This window comes from Typopeltis vanoorti, chromosome 13 (genome assembly GCF_054136105.1).
Source record: "Typopeltis vanoorti isolate ZY-2024b chromosome 13, IOZ_Tvanoo_1.0, whole genome shotgun sequence".
Taxonomy (NCBI): Eukaryota; Metazoa; Arthropoda; class Arachnida; order Uropygi; family Thelyphonidae; genus Typopeltis; species Typopeltis vanoorti.
In genome coordinates, this window is record NC_143561.1 from 51,999,971 (window position 1) to 52,021,830 (window position 21,860).

General features: G+C 34.3%; 1 protein-coding gene across 1 annotated transcript in view; it reads right to left on the bottom strand.

Annotated features, from left to right (window-relative positions):
• LOC150100151 (integrin alpha-PS1-like) overlaps nucleotides 1–21,860 on the bottom strand; it is a 573,942-nt gene that overhangs the window by 186,079 nt on the left and 366,003 nt on the right. The window contains exon 19 of the mRNA XM_090402382.1: nucleotides 18,712–18,792. Within this exon, the coding sequence (XP_090258508.1) occupies nucleotides 18,712–18,792 (81 nt within the window). The remainder of the gene's footprint in view (nucleotides 1–18,711; nucleotides 18,793–21,860) is intronic.

Sequence of the window (21,860 nt, forward strand, 5' to 3'; positions counted from 1 at the left end):
TTGTAGGTCATTGTTGAAACTGAAGGATGTACTGGAAGATAGTTTGATGTCTAGCTAAGTATTTAGACTTAGGTACTAGTTTAAACTCATTATTAAGTTTAATGGAATGAATACAGCAAAGAGAAACAATTAAACTCAAGTTTAATGGATCTTATGGTTTGTCTCAGTCATAGAGATGTCATCAGGGATACAAACTTAAAACTTCAAAAGCACACAAGCCCTGTGAGAGATGCCCTAGAGCATCCCTTGTATGACTTCAGGCTTTTGGTCTGACTTTTTTCCACTTATAGTTTAGAGTGTTATTTGTGTGTGCTTTTGCAATTTTAAGATGGCATCCCTGATGTGGCTGGGAGCCTTATCTGTGGTGTGATATATCTTGTGCGTGTGTCAGTCAGAAGCAGCTTTCATCAGCTCTTGATGCCCCTCCCATTATCTCTGTGACAGATGAAATACAGGATCCATTAAATTTGTGTTTAATTGTTTTTTGTGCTGTATTATTCCTTATTTAACTCATTATTAAATCTAATAATGAGTTTGATGTATAATCAGATGTAAGACAAGGATGTCTGTTATTCATCATTAATCTGGATCCCCATTATAAGGGAAAATATCATTAAATCTAGTATCAAATTAAAAATACAGGGTATTCAAAAATTACCTTTACAATTTCATACAATATAAAATGTCAACCAGGAGGTGTAGAAAAACTGAGAAACTTAAGTTTTTCTGAATACCAAATTTTGACAAGTTTTTTTTTTTCTCTCTCTCTCTTTTATCAGATCTTCCTCAGTCACAACGAATCCACAAGAAAAAGCACTGTGTTAAGTGGTTTGTTCAAACAAAATCTGATACACAAGACTGCAAAGGTTTAGAACTCATTACAACAGAGCTTAGTATCAAAAGTTTATGGAAACTGGAAGTGTGGACTACAATAAAGGTGCAGGGTGGCCTTGAATGTCTGAAGATGTCACACATATTCAAGAGGCCTTTGTTCAAAGTCCATACATGTCAGCATGAATTGCATCATGAGTTACTATTGCCCCATTTTGCCAGTGAATGATGCCTTGCAAAAACATCTGAAGTTGTAACTATTGCAAGAGATTATGCAAGATGAGAGGGTTGCCCATAAGGAATTTGCAATGACGTTACTTGACAAAGTTGACCTGGACAATGGTTTTCTAGCAAGAATCATGTTTTCTGATGAGCCAACTATTCATGTTTCAGGAAAAGTTAAATGTGCATCTGGGTGCCAGAAAATACGCATTGCATAGCAGCGCACATTAGAGATGGTCCAAAGGTAATGTGCTGTGTAGCCTGTTACATGACTGCCCAATACCCGTTTTCTTCAATGAACTAACAGTGTCCTCCAACACCTGTCTAGACATGCTGCAACACTGTCTATCCATAATTGGAAGACTACAGGCCTATGTTCAAAATATTAGCCCTCTCTCTGATGCTCGCTATGCAAGTGAAGTCCCATGATATGTCACTCAATGTTGAAGTTATTATAGTGACCCACACACTGTCAAGGGAGAGATTAAGAACCATAATGTGCCACCTTGCAAAGTAAAAGTAACTGTTATGAAGATTTTTTTTAGTGGGTTATTTTTTTTTGTGCTTTTCATTGCTGTGGGGTTTGAAGTTACTTGGTTGTAATATTATTTTTATTGAGCTCTTGTGGAGGTGAAGATCAGGGCGAGCAGGTATTTTCAGGTGGAAATGGGTGGATGTGGGCACAGCATGGTGGGATGTCGGTCACCCTGTGACGTGCCCACAGGGTAAGTGTATTTTTTGGTTGTTTTTGAGCTGAGGAGGGTGCGTTGTGGGAGGTGTCAGCCATGGTGGGTGGGTGTTTTCAAGTGGAAATGGGTGGGTGGGTAGGGTGTTTCAGGTGGGAAACGGCATGGCAGCATCCATGTGTGCACAGGAGGAATGTGTTTTTTTTTAGGTAGGGCACAGGAGGTGTGTGTGCGTGTACCCTGATCTCCTATGCCACAGGCCAGAGTTGTTTGGTTCTTGTTGACTGCAGCATTTGTGATACTTTTTTTCATGTTTTTTTGGGTGTGTTTTGTTTGTGTTGGGTTAGTGATTTGCTTGTTTCACTGACTTTAAATGGTCAGGTTAGTTCTGAGGGCCTGGTGGCTCTCAGAGAGCTAACCTGACCATAAGAAATAGCACATTTACAGAAATTTGATATTAAGTGAAGAAATACTACCCGTGACATCTCCATGCATGAATAAGTTAGCAATCATTGTAACAGAAGAATATACAGAATACAACATAACTTATTAGTTTTCATTATCCATCACCAAGAATAAGGATGTTTTTCAATTTAATTTTCACGTACTCATTACTAGGTTTTGCATGATGTAAACAATGCAAAGCATAGTCAGAAATAAATTAGAGAACTTTTAATTTCTTTGCTGCATGGAAAAATTGATGAATATCATGTAATTAGTTGAAGTTTAGTGAATAACTGATTATGGCATTTATTATATATTATAATATGTCATAATGGTTTGTAGATAAAAAATAATGAAGATAGAACCGTTATGAACAAATGAAAGTATAGTAGATCAGTTGTCATTTCCTTCAGATGTTTGTAATGATTCTGCTGTAAAAATAATCAAAATTTACAATTATGAATATTTTTACAATTGTGTCTCTATTCTAGTACATTATTAGTTTTGGTTTCATAACATGTATATTGGCACTTGCGATGTGCCTGTTATTGATATTATTAATGTCGAAATGGAATGTTAGGGACAAGTTTCCAGTTAAAGACGAGGAATTTTTTAAGTTAATTAATCCAACCTTTGTAACTTCATTCTCATGTGATAGTCCTGAAAGCATAGAAACATTTTTTAAATATGCTGAAAAAAATTAGATTGAGGAAAATGGTCAGATTTCCATTTGTTAATTATACTTCATAATAAATTATTGGTTAAAGCCAAAACATTCTTAAACACATCCTCTTTATTGAGAGACACTGACAGTTATGTAACATTTAAAAGTTTGCTAATATCTGAATTTTCAGGTGTGAGAGAATTAAGGCCTAACATTTGGAAAATTCATCACTTCATTCAAGGTAATAGGGAGTCTGTATCAGAGTATTACCACAGACTTTGGAGCATTGCTTATAAATTTAATGTTTCATCTGGAAAGAGAGATCTTTAGAATGGTTGCTGTTTAATCAGTTTAGGCATGGCCTTAAAGATAACGTGAAAGAAACAGCATACAAGAAAAAAGGTTAAAAATCTTGAACAATGTTCAAGATTTTTAACCTTAAAGATATATTTCATTCTGCAAACAGTAAACAGGTAAACTTGTTTCAGTTTAATGAAACTTATTCTCCTAACACAGAGGCTGTAGATAAAGTGAGAGAAGGGAAGTTTAAAAAATTAAAAGTTGCTAAGAAAAAGAAACAGTCTAAGGAAATTTCTGTGAATTTAACTAAAGATGTTCCAGAATCTGAGTCCAAGGTACAATCACACGACTTGGGAAAAATAGAAGAACTAAAAAAAACATTTCTTAGTGAAGAGGCAGAAAGACAGCAGAAACCAATTGTGAAAGGACAGGAACTTTTGTTTAAGATGATATCTGATTTAACAATATCTAAGAATCCTACAGATAATCAATCTTCCTCTTGTAACTCTAATGGTATTGACAAATACCATTTGTTTTCACCTTAAGAAATCTGAGCATACATGAAATTTTGAAAATTATTATTATTCCGATAATATATTGGCAAAGACAGAAATGTCAAACTACTCATTAGACATGGGTAAAGCTAAAGGAAGCTCAAACTCTGAAAGAGAGTTTAATGTAGCATTAGCTCCTTATGCTAATGGAGATAATCCTTTGACAGTTCTACATTTATTGAAAATGTACCTTGTGAAATCTTACTAGACACAGGTGCACATATTTTGCTCATTTCTTATAGTTTAACAAAATTAAAATTTTAATTCCAAATGACATTTCAGTTTTAAGTTATCCAATTAAGCTAAAGGGCATATTTGAATCAGAAATTTCAGGTGATAAGCAAATAAATGCTTTTATTTCAATCTTATTTTTCTTTGAAAGTTTGTCATCCATTAATAGTTCTTCCAGAATCCTCTAATCCAAATGTACAAGTAATATTTGGAAAATATTACTTGTACATTTGACGTTTCAGAAAATTGATTTTCTGAAACGTCATGCTTTTGCATATAATTTTGTTGATGGTACAGTGTCCTTGTGTGGACTAAAATACTGTTTGGACAGGACATTAGGTGACAAAGAAAAATTAGAGCAGTCTTCTGAAATTTTTAAACACACTGATGATAATGATCAAGTGTTTAATAGTGAGACTCTAAAGAAAGATGAGATGGAAAACTGAGGAAATAAAAGAGAACCTAGTGCAGAATTCAATGAAATTAGCAAACACTAGTGAAGAAAGGAATAGAATTCTGAAATTCTTTAAATCTGCCTTCGAATTTTTTTCTGGTGTTTTCACAGAAGATATTGTTTCAATGTCTTGCATTAGTGCAGTAGAACACTCAGTGCAGATTTGTACTCAGTCTCCTATTTACATTAGACAATATCAGACTCCTTTAAAATACATGGAGTGTTTTCAGAAACTACTGCAGGAATATGAAAGGGCAGGAATAATTGAGAAGTCAAATTCTCAGTGGAATAGCCCATTCATCTTAATTGAAAACCAAATGGAAGCCTAAGGATTGTCTCAGATTTGAGAGCCATCAATAAGGTTACAAAAGCCTATTGATTTTCCTCTGTGTAAGTGTAATTGTTCCTTTTCCTCAACAAAAGTATACATTTTGTTGAGGAATTATTGATCTGTTTGGAAGGAGCACAGTATTTTACAAAACTGGATTTAAGTTCTGGGTACTTTCAGATCCCTTTTGAAGAAATAAGATAAAAATTACTTTGCATTTACTACTAGATGGTAAAAATATCAGCTATGTAGATTACCACAAGGTGCAAGAAATTCTGCCATGTCATTCCAGTCTTTAATGAATTTTGTGTTATCAGATATCATGGGAAATGAAGTCATCTGTTTTCAGGATGATCTTTTAATTTATTCAAAGGATATAGGTAGCCACTGTAAAATCCTGTGGATTCAAGAGATTAGATGAAGCAAATCTATCTTTAAAGTGCTCTAAATCTAAATGCCAATTTTTCTTAAAAGAAGTTGAATATTTAGGTTATAAAATCAGCAATGAAGGAATTATGCCAACTCAGTCAAATGTAGAATGCATATTACCAGCTAAACCTCCAAAAACAGTTAGGCAAGTTCTTAGATTCATTGACACATTAAATTTCTATAGAAAATTTATTCCTATTTGTTCACAGCTATTGAGACCCATTGTGTACTTGACAAGGAAAGGTATTGGATTTATTTGGGGCAAAGCTCAACAAGAAGCATTCAACAACCTAAAACTGGCATTAACTAAAGCTCCAGTTCTCATGTATTCTAAATTTGGTGAAATTTTTTATCTTTCTACTGATGCTTCGAATGACTGCATTGCTTCTGTGTTAGAACAGAAAGAAGAAGAGTTTAAGCCAGTAGCTTTTATTAGTAGGAAACTATCAAGTCCAGCATTGAACTATTTGACCTTAGAAAAGGAAGCTCTAGCAATAATTTTTCCCTTGAGAAAATTTAGATACTTGTTGTTAGGACAACCTATTAAAATAAGATCTGATCACCAGCCTCAGTCATTCCTAAGTACTATGAAGGATAAAAATCAACGTATAATTAGGTGGGCACTGGAACTGCAGGAATATGATATTGGTGTGGCTTATATTCCAGGAAAAAGAAATATATAGTAGCTGATTACTTATCTAGATATCTAGGATCTGACGATGATGAATCATCTGGGAATAGCCATTTGAATCAAGATAAAGAGAAATCTAAAATTCATGTAGCTCATAAGATGAATAAGGAACCTAGTTCACAAATCTCGGAAAAGGATGAGATTGTCCAAGCTCAGAAAGATGATTCCATACTATTTATGAAGCAGTATTGGGGGGGGGGGGTGAAACTCAATTTGATACATTTTTAAACCTGGAAAACTTATATTTAGATAATGATAGATTATTCTTATCTAGACAAATGGAAGAAGGAAGGTTGAAAGTGAAAATATTGGCACCAACTCAAATGATTCCTTGGATTACGTACACTTTCCATGATTCTGACTTGGCAGGACACCAAGGCTTTTCTAGAACTTGGGAAAGAATAAATGATCATTACATCTGGAAAGGTATGAACAGTGACATCCTCACATATGTTAAATTATGCCATAAGTGCCAAATAAGATCCCCCTTCAGATGAAAAGCTCCTACAACTATTTCCAATCCCAATCAGACCTTTTCAGGCTGTTGATATTGATGCAGTAGGTCCACTGCCAACTACTAAAAAGGGCAATACATATATTCCTAACCATAGATTTGCTAACTAGATTTCCTGAAGCAATCTCAATGAAGAATCAAACTGCAAAGATTATTGCAATCCGCAAACAATAAAATGAATGATTAGGACACATCTTTTTCAAGCATTATTTGCATGCAGATCTGCTTTTCATTCTGCTATCAAAGAAAAATCATCTTTTGCTTTATATGGTTTTGATGTAATCTTTCCTCATGAACTCGTTTCACTCATTCCTAATACAGGATATAATGACAATAAATGAGTACCTAGCTAGTAGTAGATAAATTTTCCAGTACTCATAGGTTAGTAGGTGAAATAAATAAAGTTCACAGAAAACCAGACAGTATATTAATCATTTCAAAAGTATAAGTCTTTTGCACTAGGAGATTTAGTATTGTTAGATGATAAATCTAGTATAAAAAGGGTTGGGAAATGGAAGGAAAGCTTCAGGTCCATATAGAATTCTAGAATTCAATATGGACCTGAAATTCATCTTGAATTCTAAAATTCACAGAATTTAAGAATTCAAGATGTCAGAAATCCCAGTAAAATTATAAATATACACTGTGATAAAAATGTACACTAAAAAAAAAAGGTACTTTTTAGGAAGTAGAAATTTAATTATGTTAGGAGACAATATGAATAAAATATTGAAAGATGAGGGTTGTTTTTCTGATACTAATTGTGTATCTCATTCACAATCAGATAGTAGGAAAGGGAATAGTTTCAAACCTTATAAGATCCTTTGCTGCGTAATTCAATTACACAGCAAAGGAGAAAATTAAATTTGGGTAAAACAAAACCTAATGCAAGAAATTCCAGAAACCCCAGGGTACATAATTCAGATAATGTACAACATAAGAGTGATGATAATGAAAAAGATTCTTACATGGATGAAATAATAGAGTATCATAGGTTAGTTAACTTAGAATTAAATAAACCAGAGGAATGTGAAAATACCTCTAATTTAGTTAATGAAGAATCTCAGCCTGTAGAATTTGATTTTGATAGTGATGATTCTGTAAATTTAGGACATAATTCAAATAATTTAAGTGAAACATTTGAAAAGTACAGAAATTAAATTAGTAAATATAATGAATCGGAAAATGTAAATTCCCAATTATCTCTAGCATCAGATGATTCTGAAACCTAGTACCCATTCAGAGTTGTAAATAATGATCAGCAAAAACCTCCTTATTATTTAAGTTCTAGGCATAAGAATTAAAAGAATTGTAAGTTTTGTCAGATGAGTTAAATACACCCATATCTCGTTATACGGCCAAGATACGTTCATGAAAAGTCGGCTGTAAAGCGAAATGCTGTATAACGAATCATTTATTTCCACATAAAGCCGTATAAATTCGGTAAGATCCATTCCAATTTTATAAAAAAAATAGAAAATCATTGGGTTTCTGGTTGAAAATGCTTTTTTTTTTTTCATTTAAAATATCGTTTACATTAGTTATTAATAAAAACAAAAATATAATTCTATAATACGTACTAATAAAATAAAACACAAATAACAAATGAATGTTGTTTTTTTTTTAATTTTCGAATCAGTCTGATGACGAATTGCACGGCATCACTTCATTAATGTCACCATCTGTTGTTGTTTGAGGACCCAGTTTAAAAATTTGTCCACCATTTGTTGTATTGCATCCCTTTTCTTTTTATTTTGCAATTCTTTGTAGCAGTTAATAACTGTGTTAATGCTGCAAGAAACTTTGGCACTACATTCTTCATTAGGATCGTTTTAAAGTAGGATGTTTATTCTTTGTTTGAAATGAGTAAGCACATTCGATAAATCCTTTGAGGTTAATTGCCGGCAAACAACTGGCTCTTGTTGTTCCTCATCAAATGTACAAATTATGTGCTACGCGAAGATTGCGCGACTACAAGATGACGCAAGTAGTTCCTGCGCAGAGCGGTGTGGCTGGCCTAGAATACATGACAAAAGATGTACACAGGGGATTTCCCAACTTTCTGGCCGTATATTGAAAAATTGTAGGCCGTAAATCAAAACTTAGCCATAATTACACAAAGTCGTTATAGCGAAAAGCTGTATAGAGAGGTATGAGTGTATTTAGAAATTGTTTAAAAAAAAAAAAGAAAGATGAAACTGATGTAAAAATAATCATAATTTACAATTATGAATCTTTTTACAATTGTTTTTCTATTCTAGTATATTATTAATTTGGGTTTCATAACACGTATATTAGGACTTGCGATGTGCCCATCATTGATATTATTATTGTCAAAATGCAATGTAAACCATTCAAAATTGATGTCTTTACTGATTCTGATAGGTATGTTACTTCCAATTCTTTTTATTGTAATTTAAAATTATTAAATATTGAGATATTTATTATATGTTTTGTAAAGGTATTCTCATTACGCTAACAAAGACAACGTGTCAGCCATTATAGGTAGCTTCTCGCTTGCCATTTAGATGGAGTGCACACGCTCACTGAGGAAACTGATGGGTGATTGACAGCTGACAGAGAGAGAGAGTTCGGTATCTGGAGGATGGAGGAAAACAAGTAGGGAGAAAATTAAAGTTTTGAGAATAGCAACCAGAGAATTTTGTTCTTATGAAGTTTTTAAGAAAATGTGACAGTTGGGAGAATATTAATAGAAGATTCCGAAAAGGAATCCTAGAACTGTGAGTCTTTAAACTGGAGGAGTTGAGACTGTCAACAAGCATTTAGTAAATAAAAGAAAATATTGGAGTTGACATTCTAATTGAATGTTCAAGGAAACGCAGAATGGAAAGTTTCATCTTCTGTCAGAACACCGGATTACTATGGAAAAGGCAATTGGTGAAATTTGAAACTGTAATGTGGCTTAACATGAAGAGCTCAACTTAGATATGTTGTTTATGAAGTAGTGTAAGAAACTTCTTTCTCTGGTACAAAATTTAGTAAATTGTGCATGAAATAGAACTGCAAGAGGTAAGAATATTTATATTTCAGTGAGACAGATGGAATAATATTGTATGCTACATAAGGGAGATAAAAAAAGATCCCACAAAAAGAAGAAGAAAATTTTTATATTTTTGGAAAGGGCCTGACAAAGAAACTGACTCTGTTTTTGCAACAACAAAAAATTAACATTTTTTTTTTTGTTGTTGTTGCAAAAACAAGATGTTTAGTCTGGTAGACATGATTACGTATATGTTAAACAACCCAGTAATAGAATGAGTCAGAGAATGAATGATTTTAGTATTTTTGGATAAGAAAATCTCTAAAGTGTAGATTTATTTTAGAAGGTCTTGGATCCAGTTATTTTTGTAGTTATGTAATTTTATTTAATGTATGTATTATTTTAATTTCATTAAATGTGTATATATATTTTTTTTTTACCACTTGATCACTTTAATCACTTGTCTTCGACTATGTAGCAAGTTTCAGAGCCATGCACATCATCATATGCTGATACCGAACTGCAACCAGTTCTTCCAGTTCTCACATATCATCTTTTAGCAAGATGGCGCACCGCCACATTGGACCTTGATTGTCTATAAGCTGCTGAAAAAGACATCACAGAAGGTTGATTGGACATGGAGGTGCCTACACCTGACACCACACTTAACGATTTCTTTCAAAGATCATGTGTACAACACTCAGGTCACAGGAAATAATGATCTGAAGGTAAGAATCAAGAGGTACTCTTGATTCTTATCTTCAGATCATTGATTCAATACATTCACATCAATGCTTGCAGAGGTGCTGCAAGCATTGATGTGAATATATTGCAGCATTTAGATTATTGTCTGGATGTTTTGTGAATCACTAATGGTGCTCAAATTGAATGTTTGCAACTTTGTTACTTCAATTAAAAAAAAATTTCTGGGTTTTCTTTGTCCGAATTTCCTTGATTAGTAATTTTATTTGTGTTAATAAATATTTCATTCAGAAATTGTAAAGATAATTTTCGGACATCCTGTATTCGCTCAGCTCAGGATCTTTATTGTATAATCTACACTCCCAAATAAGCCCACAACAAATCTTTGAAATTCTTAACTGAAATGAAGAATTACTTTTTAATACTGGCAAAAATCAGTATTAAAAAGACAAACTATGAAAACCAATAATGGCATAAAAAATATCAACTGCATTCAAAATGAAGAACCTATACATCAAGTAAAATATTTCAGCTATTTAGGCTAATATTTTGTGAAGATAGAAAATTAAATATGGAAATAGATAATAGCATACTTTATACTAAATCAGGAAGTATCATCCTAGCTTACAGATCCTTTGGAGTGAAAAGATTACAAGCTGTATATGGTAATAATGAATTGATAATAATGAACTGCAAGAAACTGATTGGAAGGTGGACAGGATTGAAAACATTACTGAAAATGTTGACAAAACAGTTCAAAGTTTCACTTGGGTGTTTCAAGGCACACTGACAAATAGGGATAATGAAATTATTATCCCTTTTTATATATCACTTATTGCTGTCTCTTCCAACTGTTCTCATAGGGAACATTCCAAAATATAGTTGATCGGTGAAGAAAAAAGAATAATGGGTCACACTAGAAAGTTGTATAAGAGTGAAGTTATCAAAATCATTAGGACTAGATTTGTAATGTGGCTGATGAGTAGAATGTATTGCAGTTATACATTCTATTCATTAGCCACTGATTAGTAGAATGAGTAATGAGTAAAGTGGCTAATGAGTAGAATGTATTGCAGTTATCAAGATCATGAGGATTAGATTTGTAGAGTGGTTAATGAGTAGAATGGATTGCTAATTGGCAGCTACATGCTTTTCATTAAAGAGGTTAAGGAGGGATAGGCTGCATAGAGATATTTACATAATAATACATTACAGAGTACAAAAATGTTGCATTATTATCATTGTTCTAACTTTTATAAAACTTTTGAAGTAGAATTCACAGAACCATTACTCAATCTCAAAAACAGTGTTCATTTCACTGAGAACAACTCACTTATATAAAAAAAATAATTTTATCATAAAAAACTGTATTGAATTTGGTGTTACGTTTCCCATTTTTTTAGTATTACCTCTCATCTATTCAAAATGGCTAATTCACTGAAACATGTTTCTATATCTATATGTTTACTGGGCATTTACAAATACCATATGGTCACTCCAATGCTCAATGATGTGTCACATCAGGCCTTGCCATGTAGTCCTGTTGTTTACTTTTCTGGAGGCCTCAACTCTCTGAAGATCAGTCACTCCATACACACACCATCCATCCATCTCACTGATGGTCTACCACTTCCTCTTTTTTCAAGGAACTGTACCTTCTATTACTGTTCTGAGAAGTCTCCCTTCCATCCTTTCAATATGTCCAAAATATTTTAACTTTCTTCTGTCAATATCCTTAAGGAGCCTTAAAGTTCTACTGATCTTTTCTAACACGTATTCATTTGTACGCCTTTCAGTATATGATATCCTCAACAGCCTTCTGTAACACCACATCTCAAAAGCATATATCCGTTTCTTATCTAACTTCTTTAGGTTCCAAGTCTCACATCCATAAGTTGCTGTTGGAAAAACAACCATCCCATCCAAAATCCTCACCTTTGTTCCCATGGAGATAGATCCATCCTTCCAGATTTTAGACAGGTCTCTGACTGTTGTTTTAGCCATTCCTAACCTTCTTCTGATGTCTTCTGAACAGCAACTCTTCAGATTGATAATGGATCCCAGGTACTCAAACTTGCTGACTTCTCAAGAGCTTCCCTGTTTGTATTTCCTTTGAGAACCATAATCTTTGTCTTGCTAGGATTGAGTTGAAGTCCTCTGTTATTATTGATCTTGTTAACTTTGTCAAGAATTAGTCCTAGTTCTTCCATGTCATTACAAAGGAGTACTGTATCATCACAGCATACCTCAGATTACTGATCAATCTACCTCCTATCCTAATTCGTTTTGAGTTCATCCAATGCTTCATGCATGATGTCCTCCACATATATACTAAACAAGTGAGGAGAAAGTAAACATCCTTGCCTTACTCCTTTTCCAACTTGAAGCCAGTCAGTCAATCCAACACCTGTTCTTACCATGGCTTCTTGCTCTCTGTACAAGTTGGCTATCAATCTAAAGTGTGTTGAGGAGAACCCATTCTTTTCATTACTTCCCACAGTTTCACATGCTGAACACAGTCAAAAGCTTTAGAGTAGTGTAAAAAATACATTCCCAGAGGAAGTCTCAATTCTTTATATTTTTCTATGATCTGTCTAAGGCAAAGGATCTGATCTCTGATGCCCTTAACTTTCCTAAAACCAGCTTGTTCCTCAGACATCTCTGCCTGAACTTTGGGCTCAATACTATTTAGTATGATCTTCAATAAAATTTTGCTTGCATGAGATATTAAACTAATAGTTCTATAGTTCTTGAACACCTTCATATCACCTTTCTTATTTCTTAACTCACCAACTTCTTTCAGTCTCTAGCCCATGACCCTATCTTCCATATCCTTGTAATCAATCTATGAAACACTCTTATCCTTCCTTTCCCTGTAGCCTTAATTAACTTTGCTGGGATTTCATCCACCTGGGACCTTATTGCTGTTAAGCTGCTATTTCTACTTCATGTCTAAGTGGAGGAGGTTCCAAATTAAAATTTTCCTGGTCAGAGGGCTCCACATTTTCTTTATCCACTCTGTTGTACAGTTCCTCACAGTATTCTTTCCACCTGTTTTTGATTTCCAACTCTTCTGTTAGTAATGTTCCATTCCTGTCTTTGATGACATTCAATATGGGCTTAAACTTGTGCTTTAAGTTACGAACTAAATAAAACATCCTTTTATAATTATGCCTTCTCATCTGGAACTCTATTTCTTCACCTTTATTAGTATAGAACTTTTCCTTGTCTTGCTTGATGGGTTTTCTGATTTCTCTATGTAATCTCTTATATTCTTCAGTCTCTGGGCCTCTTTGTTTTTCCAACTGCCTGCTTTTGATTAGTTCCCATGTTGAATTTGATATCCATGGGTCTCTTGGTCTTCTTATTGGGCTCAGAGATACTTCTTTGCTGTATCCCATATTATCACCTTGACTCCTTCCCAAAGCATTTCCGGTGAGTTCTCCTCACTAGTCTCCAGAAAATCATCCAACCCAGTCGATGTTTCTTCCGTGAATCCACTAGGAATTACTCTAACATCCAATCTAGTAGGATGTGCCTAACCTGGAAGTTTTCAGAGTCTTAGTCTTACTTTGTCTTTTACTAGCTGATGGACTGTACCAAAATCTGCTCCAGGACAAGTATGCACATCAGAGATGCTCATCTTCCACCGCTGGAGAGCCAGGATGTAATCAATCTTGTACCTTGACCTATCAATGTTAAATATTCAAGTATAGGTCCATCGTGGATGTTTCTGGAAGCAGGTATTGGTAATAACTAATCTGTTAGCATGGGCAAATTCCACCAGTCTTTCACCATGGGTGTTACGTTCACCCAGTCCAAATATGCCCCACTCTGGCCTGACTAATACTCTTCCCTCTTTTGCATTTAAGTCCCCTAAGATGTAAAGTATGTCTCTTGTTGGTAGGTAGTCCAAAACAGTTTGTAAGTTTTCATAGAATTCCTCACTCTCTTCTTCTTCAGGCCAATCCATGTGTGGGTGCATAAACTACCATGATTAATACATTGGTAGGCTGAGCCTTAAGTCTAATAGAAAGTATCCTATCATTAATGGGGTTATAACCATGAAGACTTCTTGCCTGAGCTGTCTTTAGTATCACAGATACCCCCATGATGTTTTGAGTCACCACCTGAGTAAATAACTAGCTTGCCATCCTGTCTTTTGAAGAGACCTTCTCCATTCCATCTGATCTCTGTAATTCCCACGACGTCAATTTTATACCTGTCCATCGCTTTACAGACAACCTCAAGAGTAGTCATCTGTAAACCCTGAACATTCCATGTGCCTATGTAAAATTCCCTTCTAAGATTAATCTTATACCTTCTGTTAAAAGTTTATTTTTCACTTGGTTAGACTATAATAAATTTAGTTTAATCCTTTATCCAAGTGTGAGGAAACAAAGTTTCCTCACACTTGGATAAAGGGGGGGGGGGGCAAGAAGAAAAGAAAGAAGGAAAGAAAAAAAAAGGGGGGGGGGCAGTCTACAGATAATATAACAGATGTATATTATGATAAAAAGCCAAATGGCTATTTTTTCTGATGAAGTTAATTAAATTAAGGGGATAAAAATCCCTTATTATTATAACTTTCTGGGCCTGGTATCACAGCTACCCCCATGATGTTTTGAGTCACCACCTGAGTAAATAACTAGCTTACCATCCTGAGATAAAAAACATTTAACTAAGATAAAAAGCCAAACTGCTATTTTTTCTGGCAAAGTTAATTAAATTAAGGGGATAAAAATCCCTTATTATTTAACAGCCAGTATACGAAACTCTGAGATCGAAAATTACGAGCTAAGAGTTTCATGCCAAAGAACTATCGGCGAATCCCAGCGTAAGTGAACACCTGGTAGTTATAATATATGGGCACACCTTTCTGGCATTTGTATAGTGAAGGTATGTAAGTTCTTTTCACTTAAACTTTGATATTTAGGTCTACCTACTCACTGATGAGACCTCTAAAAAGGTTGAAACCGGTCTGGGTAGTGACGTAAGGCAGTATTACATCTCCTAGGAGCTGTGTTTTACATTATGAGAAAATATCAAGGAGAGTGAGGTAGCTTGCTCCACCTTTGCTTCGAGTTGCCTTGGTGTTGTACTACGAGGTGTTCACTTACGCTTGGATTCGCCGTTAGTTCTGCGGCATGAAACTCTTATATTGTAGTTTTCGATCTCAGAGTTTCACATACTGGCTGTTAAATAATAAGGGATTTTTATCCCCTTAATTTAGATGTATATTACGTGAAATAATTTTATATATAATTTTAAAAAATCGATACAATACAAATATTTTAAACAAAACCACTGTGATAACACAAAAGTCTTGTCAAATAAATAAATAAATAAATAAAGCAATAACTGTACAATATAATTCTAACTATAGTATTGGGCAGTGAAAGTGTAAATATGTTACTCTATATAAAGAATGGTAAAATGCATGAATATTATTATAATACTAATGCAACTGTATAAAATCTGAAAACAGCAAGCCTAATTTATATTGATTAGCTTAAGAGTATATATATATATATATATATACAGGGTGTTCGGGATAAATTTGACAGTTTCGTAAGGAAAAAGAAAATCTTCTTTGTATCTATTAAATTTAATGAATTGACAAAAAAACATTACAGGCAGAATTAATTACAATACTATCAACAAGATTTACTCAAAATAACCACCATTAGCATCGATCACAGCTTCAATTCTGCTTCGGAACCTCGAACAAGCTGATGCTACAGTCTCCCTGGGAAGGGCCGCAAAAACTGTTTTAATTTTATCCATTAACTGGGCTTTTGTATTACTGGAAGTGCGATTGGTGTCTTTTTCAACTGCGCCCCATACAAAATAAACCATGGGGTTAAGGTCTGGGGAGTTTGGAGGCCAAACATTTGGACTGGTGAAGTCGTAGAAATTTTCAGACAACCATTTTTGACTTTTCCCAGAGGTGTGGCAAGGGGCCGAATCCTGCTGCCATACATACGGCCTACCATTGGCTACCCTTGTTATCCAGGGCTTGACTACAGTTAGCAACTCCACGAACAAAGCCCGAATTCCAATGCCAGGGTTCTTCAACACCTGTTCCTGCAGATTTGCGAGGAATTCTGCTGTACGAACGCAATCAGATCGTCTGCTAGGGATCTTTCTTCTTGCTACATCCTCGTAGTCACCATTGCAAGTCTCTAGTTCATGCCTGATTGTTTTTACTGTATTCAGGGAGCATTGGGCAGCAGTCGTAATATCCTTATTTTGATGGCGGGCACGAATCATCATGATACAAGTTATTCTCTTCCATGATTCAGGTGGGTTCCAGCTATCCATCCTTTCTGACATCTTGTATATGAATGAAGAAGGGTCCAAACTTTTAAATGAAGAGAAGTGTGTGTTAATACATGTAACTTACGGAAAAATATAATTAATTATAAATATGTCAAATTTATCCCGAACACCCTGTATATATATATATATATATATATATATATATATATATATATACTGCTCAAAACAATTAGAGGATATTTTGGTTTTCTTGTAAATTATAAAGTTATAAAAATAATTTACAAATGTAACACACTTATTTTAAAATATTCTTAATATACAACAGGGTAATATACAATATGCAACTGCGTACAAAATCATGTTAAGACATTGAAACTTGTCTTAGCCGTATTAGCATGTGAGGGATATAAAAACACGACTTGTTGTGCTCACTTCCACAGTGCATAATTATCACTTCAATTGTAAACTTGTGTCACCTATCACCCATAATTTTGTAAAAAATGTCAGAGAACATAATATCCCAGAATCCATGGCTTAGAGAGCCATTGGTCAATTAGAAGCTAGACAAATGTAGCAAGTTGTCGCTCAAGCGTGTCGTGCATCTCAAAGCACAATTTCGCGACTTTGGAATCACTTTCTGGAGACAGGAAATGTTTGCCGAAGACAAGGTCAAGGTCGCCCATCATCAACAACTCCAAGAGATGATCACTATTTGTCATTACTTGACAGAAGAACATGCCTGGAATACTTTAGGAAGGAGCGTTTCTGCTCGACTGGTGCCACCACGATAGCTCCAAGAGCTCAAAATTGCTCTCACAGAAGAGTGGGGAAATATCCCACAAGAACTGTTTCTTATACGATTCATGCAATCAAGATGTACCGCTGTTTTGGCTGTTAATGAAGACCATACACCCTATTAAAAATTAACAAAAGCATTTTTGGCTATTGTTGTTATTCTTGTTAAAATTATTTTATGCTAAAATGTATAATTTGTTAAATTTGTAATAAATATCGATTATTTAAACAATATCTCACAATTACACCCTATCCATAAGTAAGAAATATTTATTCATGTATAAAGTACCCAATAGTTATAATTATTTGCAGAAATTTATAATTATCCGACAGAAACTAAAATATCCCCTAATTGTTTTGAGCAGTGTGTGTATGTATATACATATATACATACATACAGTAATCCCTTGATTAGTGCGTCATTTTTTTTCGATATCCAAATTCAATTAGTGTGCCTATATCTTAAAAAGAAATGTTACAGATTTTAAAAATTTTCTATCTATAAATTTTTATGGCTAATTATTTTAAAAAATCCCTCACCAGAATGAAATAAAGTTACCGATTGAAAACATTTTACAAAGTTATTTTTAATGACATACTACACTACTTCCATGTACACTATGTTCCAAATTTTATCACCAAAATTTATGTCGTCTGCTATAGTACGCCCACAGATTCGAGACCCTTCGACACTTCTGTGCATGTCACAAAAAGGAGAATCCATTCCAATAATAAGGTAATCAATCCGTCTTCTGGGATGAGTTGTTTTATTATTACACGTCGGAAAAATAATTTCTCTTTTATGATCATTGTAGTTTTTAAAGTGGTAACTATTTTGCTTGTATAACAGTTGGGAAATTTTATCTATAAAGCATGTGATTTCACGTGTTGGCGAATCAATTTGTACGTCCTCCATTTCTTTCTCCCCTTCAATGATAATGTCCAAGAGTTAATTAAATCTCATTCTGAAGAATTGAGTGATTCCGACCTGCTAAATTTAGATGCACAGCAGGAAGATCCCGAAGAATATGAAGAAAATTTAACCACTGATAGTCAGCCAAAAGAGATTTCATAGAAACAATTTGAAAATATTTTTCGTACAATCTAAGTTTTTAAGCAGCAATACTTAGAGGCTGACCCTGATGAAGAGAGAAGCAGTACAATTTGCAGAAGAGTAGAAGAGGCAATAGGGCCATACCGTTAGTTGTATGAAGAAACAAAATGCCCGCCAAACTATGTTAGCTGAATTCTTTGTTAAGAAGTAGAATAATAAAAGTTATATTCTCAATATGCTTTATTGTCTTTCAGCTTCATAGTTTCCTTTAACTAGGCCCTGAGACATACCCTAATTCTTATATAAAAAAATTACGGGTCAAAAAAGAAATCTGAGGAACGGATTATACTTTTTCCCATAGGTGCGTTTTCAATTAATACACCTTTTTAAAGAACACATTAGGCGCACTGATCGAGGGATTGCTGTATATACTTTATAGTCATTCAAACTAATTTTTTTATGTATATATATATATATATATATATATATATATAAAGGTTTATTATATAAGAAAAGAATTAAGGGCTACCCTCTCAATTCCAATTCTGCTACTCTTATAATCTCTGCTACTAGACTCACAGGATCTTCAGGTGTTAATTCAAAACTTGTGCTATAAAAAAAATTTAAATATCATTACAGTTTAATTATCAAAAAAGCAATTAAATATTAATAAATTACAACTAAACAAAATATTTATATCCCCCACCTTAAATATTCTTTGCATATAATTACGTATCTTTTTTTATGTTAATCTACTATTTTGCAAGAGCATATTCACTCTAAGAACATTCATTCATTTCACTGATTTCACTCTGAGTATTCCCATGGATATAATTCATGGAAAAACAATAACAAAACAATTACAACAGTGAGAAGAAAATGGAGAAGCAGGTTAGGGCCTGTCCACAAAAATGGGAAGATGAAATATCATTCTTTATAGAGGACACAGAATGATTTTGTTAATGTTAAGTCATCTGCTTACATTTCATGAGAACGTAACAACTGAATTTGAATAAGGGGATATAAATAGACCATGATACAGGCAAAAATGTATTCACTTTGTAGAATGAAAGATTTATGGAAAGAGAATGAAACTGGTGAGCAGGTTGCATGTCAGGAATATTTTAGAGTGAGTCACAGAAGTGTGGAGAGAATAAGAAGAATGACAGTGTGAGCTGAATGATGGAATGTCAGAAAATGCAATTGTGAAAGGTAAGGTTGGCAAGGGATAGAAAGATAGAAAAGACAGTTCACTTGAGATAGAAAGACAAGGTTGGCAATGCAGTAAGAATGAAATGATGTAAAAATGAAGGAAGTTCTCCACAGAGCAAAATATGAGACTGAAAGGATGTCAATATGCCAGGCACATGGCCTGAGACAGAAGTGAAAGAAGGGAGAAACACAAGGGAGAGAAACCAGAAGCATGATAGATTGAAAGGGGAAAAATAAAGATCAAATTTTGTATGGTGATTCCGTGACAAGAGGAGTGCTTGAGAAGAGTAACAAATATAGAAATTTTTTTCACTTGGTTACAAATTAAATTATGCTTGCCAAGAAATTATATTCTTGTTTAATCCCTTATTCACGTATAAGCAAACAATGTTTGTGTATGGTATATACATGACTTGGCTACTTGTATATGACTTGTACTGAGGACTTCGCAGCAATTGCCTTAGTACTCTATAATGCAAAGCACACATCCTTTCAGACATACATAATACTATGGATTATGGGAAGGGTAACTACCCAGACCAGTTTCAATCTTTATTCAGATGAAAAATAAAGAGCTATTCATCATAGTCCTACAATAATTGGTATAGGGATACAAGAGCACCTGACAGTATTAGGAGAAAGAAGAAACACATAGTAGGAGAGATAAACAAAAAAGGCCTCAGCTCTTTTATATTCATGAGACTGGTGAAAAGGCTATCCCCTTTTCACCAGTCTCATACTACTGAACCAAAAGACTAACTGAAATTAAAATCTAGAGATGACTGGTAACCAGGTGGTTATCCTTCTAAGTGAATTGCATTAAGTTGCTGTTCTCTGTGGGACTGTTCTTCAGTCATCCTTGCAGTTGACCATAAGACCATAGTGAATTAAGAGGATGGAATCATTTAAAAACTTCTCATAATAAAAACAGACAGAATTTTTATCTCTCATTGGTGAATACTGCATAAATGTTGATATGTTGGTTATCAACACCACCTAGTGAAATATTTGGTATCTACTAGAATGAGTCTTTCTAAATACAAAAATCATGGACTGAATAGTAAAATTTGGGATAAAAAGATAAAAGGCTAAGCTGTATTGGTGGAGCTGTACTTCAGGGAGTGGATGAGATTCAGAATCTTGGAGTGATGGTAGACAGTGGACTGAAGTTCAGAGGACACATTGCAAGTGTTGCAAAGATTGCACATCATATCGCTGCTGATAAAAAAGTACATTGGCATTTAGGAATAAGGAAGTGGTGGTGCCTCTATATAAGCCATTCTTCAGATTACATATGGACTGTTGTGCTCAAATTTCATCACCTAGTTTTCATTGTGATTGGAAACAATAGAGAGGATCCAAAGATAAATGACCAAAGTGATATCAGGACTCTGGAGTGTTGGTTATGAAGAGTTTGAGGAATGTGGCTTACAGAGGTTTGGTGAATTGGAGGAAAAGAGGAGATATGATAGAATCCTCCAAGTTAGTTAAGGGATTCTATCAGATTAATACAGAAGGAATTATAAAAAGAGCGGATGTTAAGATGGGAATAATGAGAGGCCATCCCTGGAAGTTGTATAAAGATGTGGTGAAGAAGGGTGTGAGGAGCAGATTTTTTTGCATGGAGAGGTGTTGGTGAGTGGAATGCATTGCATTGCTGGAGTGCATCATGAATGCAGAGTTTAAATAACTTGAAAGCTCATTATGATAAACATGTGATGTGAATGTGGCAGAAGTTACAAAACAAAGTACAGTTAAAGATAAGGTGGCGAGCAGCATTGACAGTGAACAAGCGTGTATGACGAAAGGCTTGAAAGTTTGAAAATTCGAAAGGATGAATGAGAGCGAAAGTGTGATACAAGGTTTGAAAGTCTATAATAAGTAGCCTAGTCGTGAAGTTAAAATGACTATAGCAGGACTTTTTAGGATGTGTGCAAAGAAAGATTAGATGAAATGTTTTGCCAAATTAGTTCAGTGAGTGAAAGGCAAATCATTATTATAGAACACACAGACCCATGGCAACAAAGATTGGAAGAAGGAAAGAGCACACATCACATGAGAAGAAGAAAATGGAGTTTATGGAACTAATAAGAGCCACCATAGTTCAGTCAGTATAGATGAAGCCCTTTAGTTGAAAAGACCTGGATTCAAATCCATCTAGGACATGAAGAACCATTATCAGGACTTTTCAGCTGAAGGTTATTTAGCCAGTCTCATAAGGTTGTGTAAGGGTTTTTCCTTATGCACAACCGGGCAAATCAGCCAGCAGAACATCTGCAATTTACAGACAAAAATACATTACAACCAATAGTAATATAGTGGTCTCATAAGATGGTGCCAGATGCCTGAGTGGGCATCCCAGCTATTTTATCATCATATGCTAAATTAAATAAATTGAGCTAATGAGGACTGATTATGTAAAACAACAGGTGAATGCAGAGACCTGAGATATAAGAGCGTTATGTT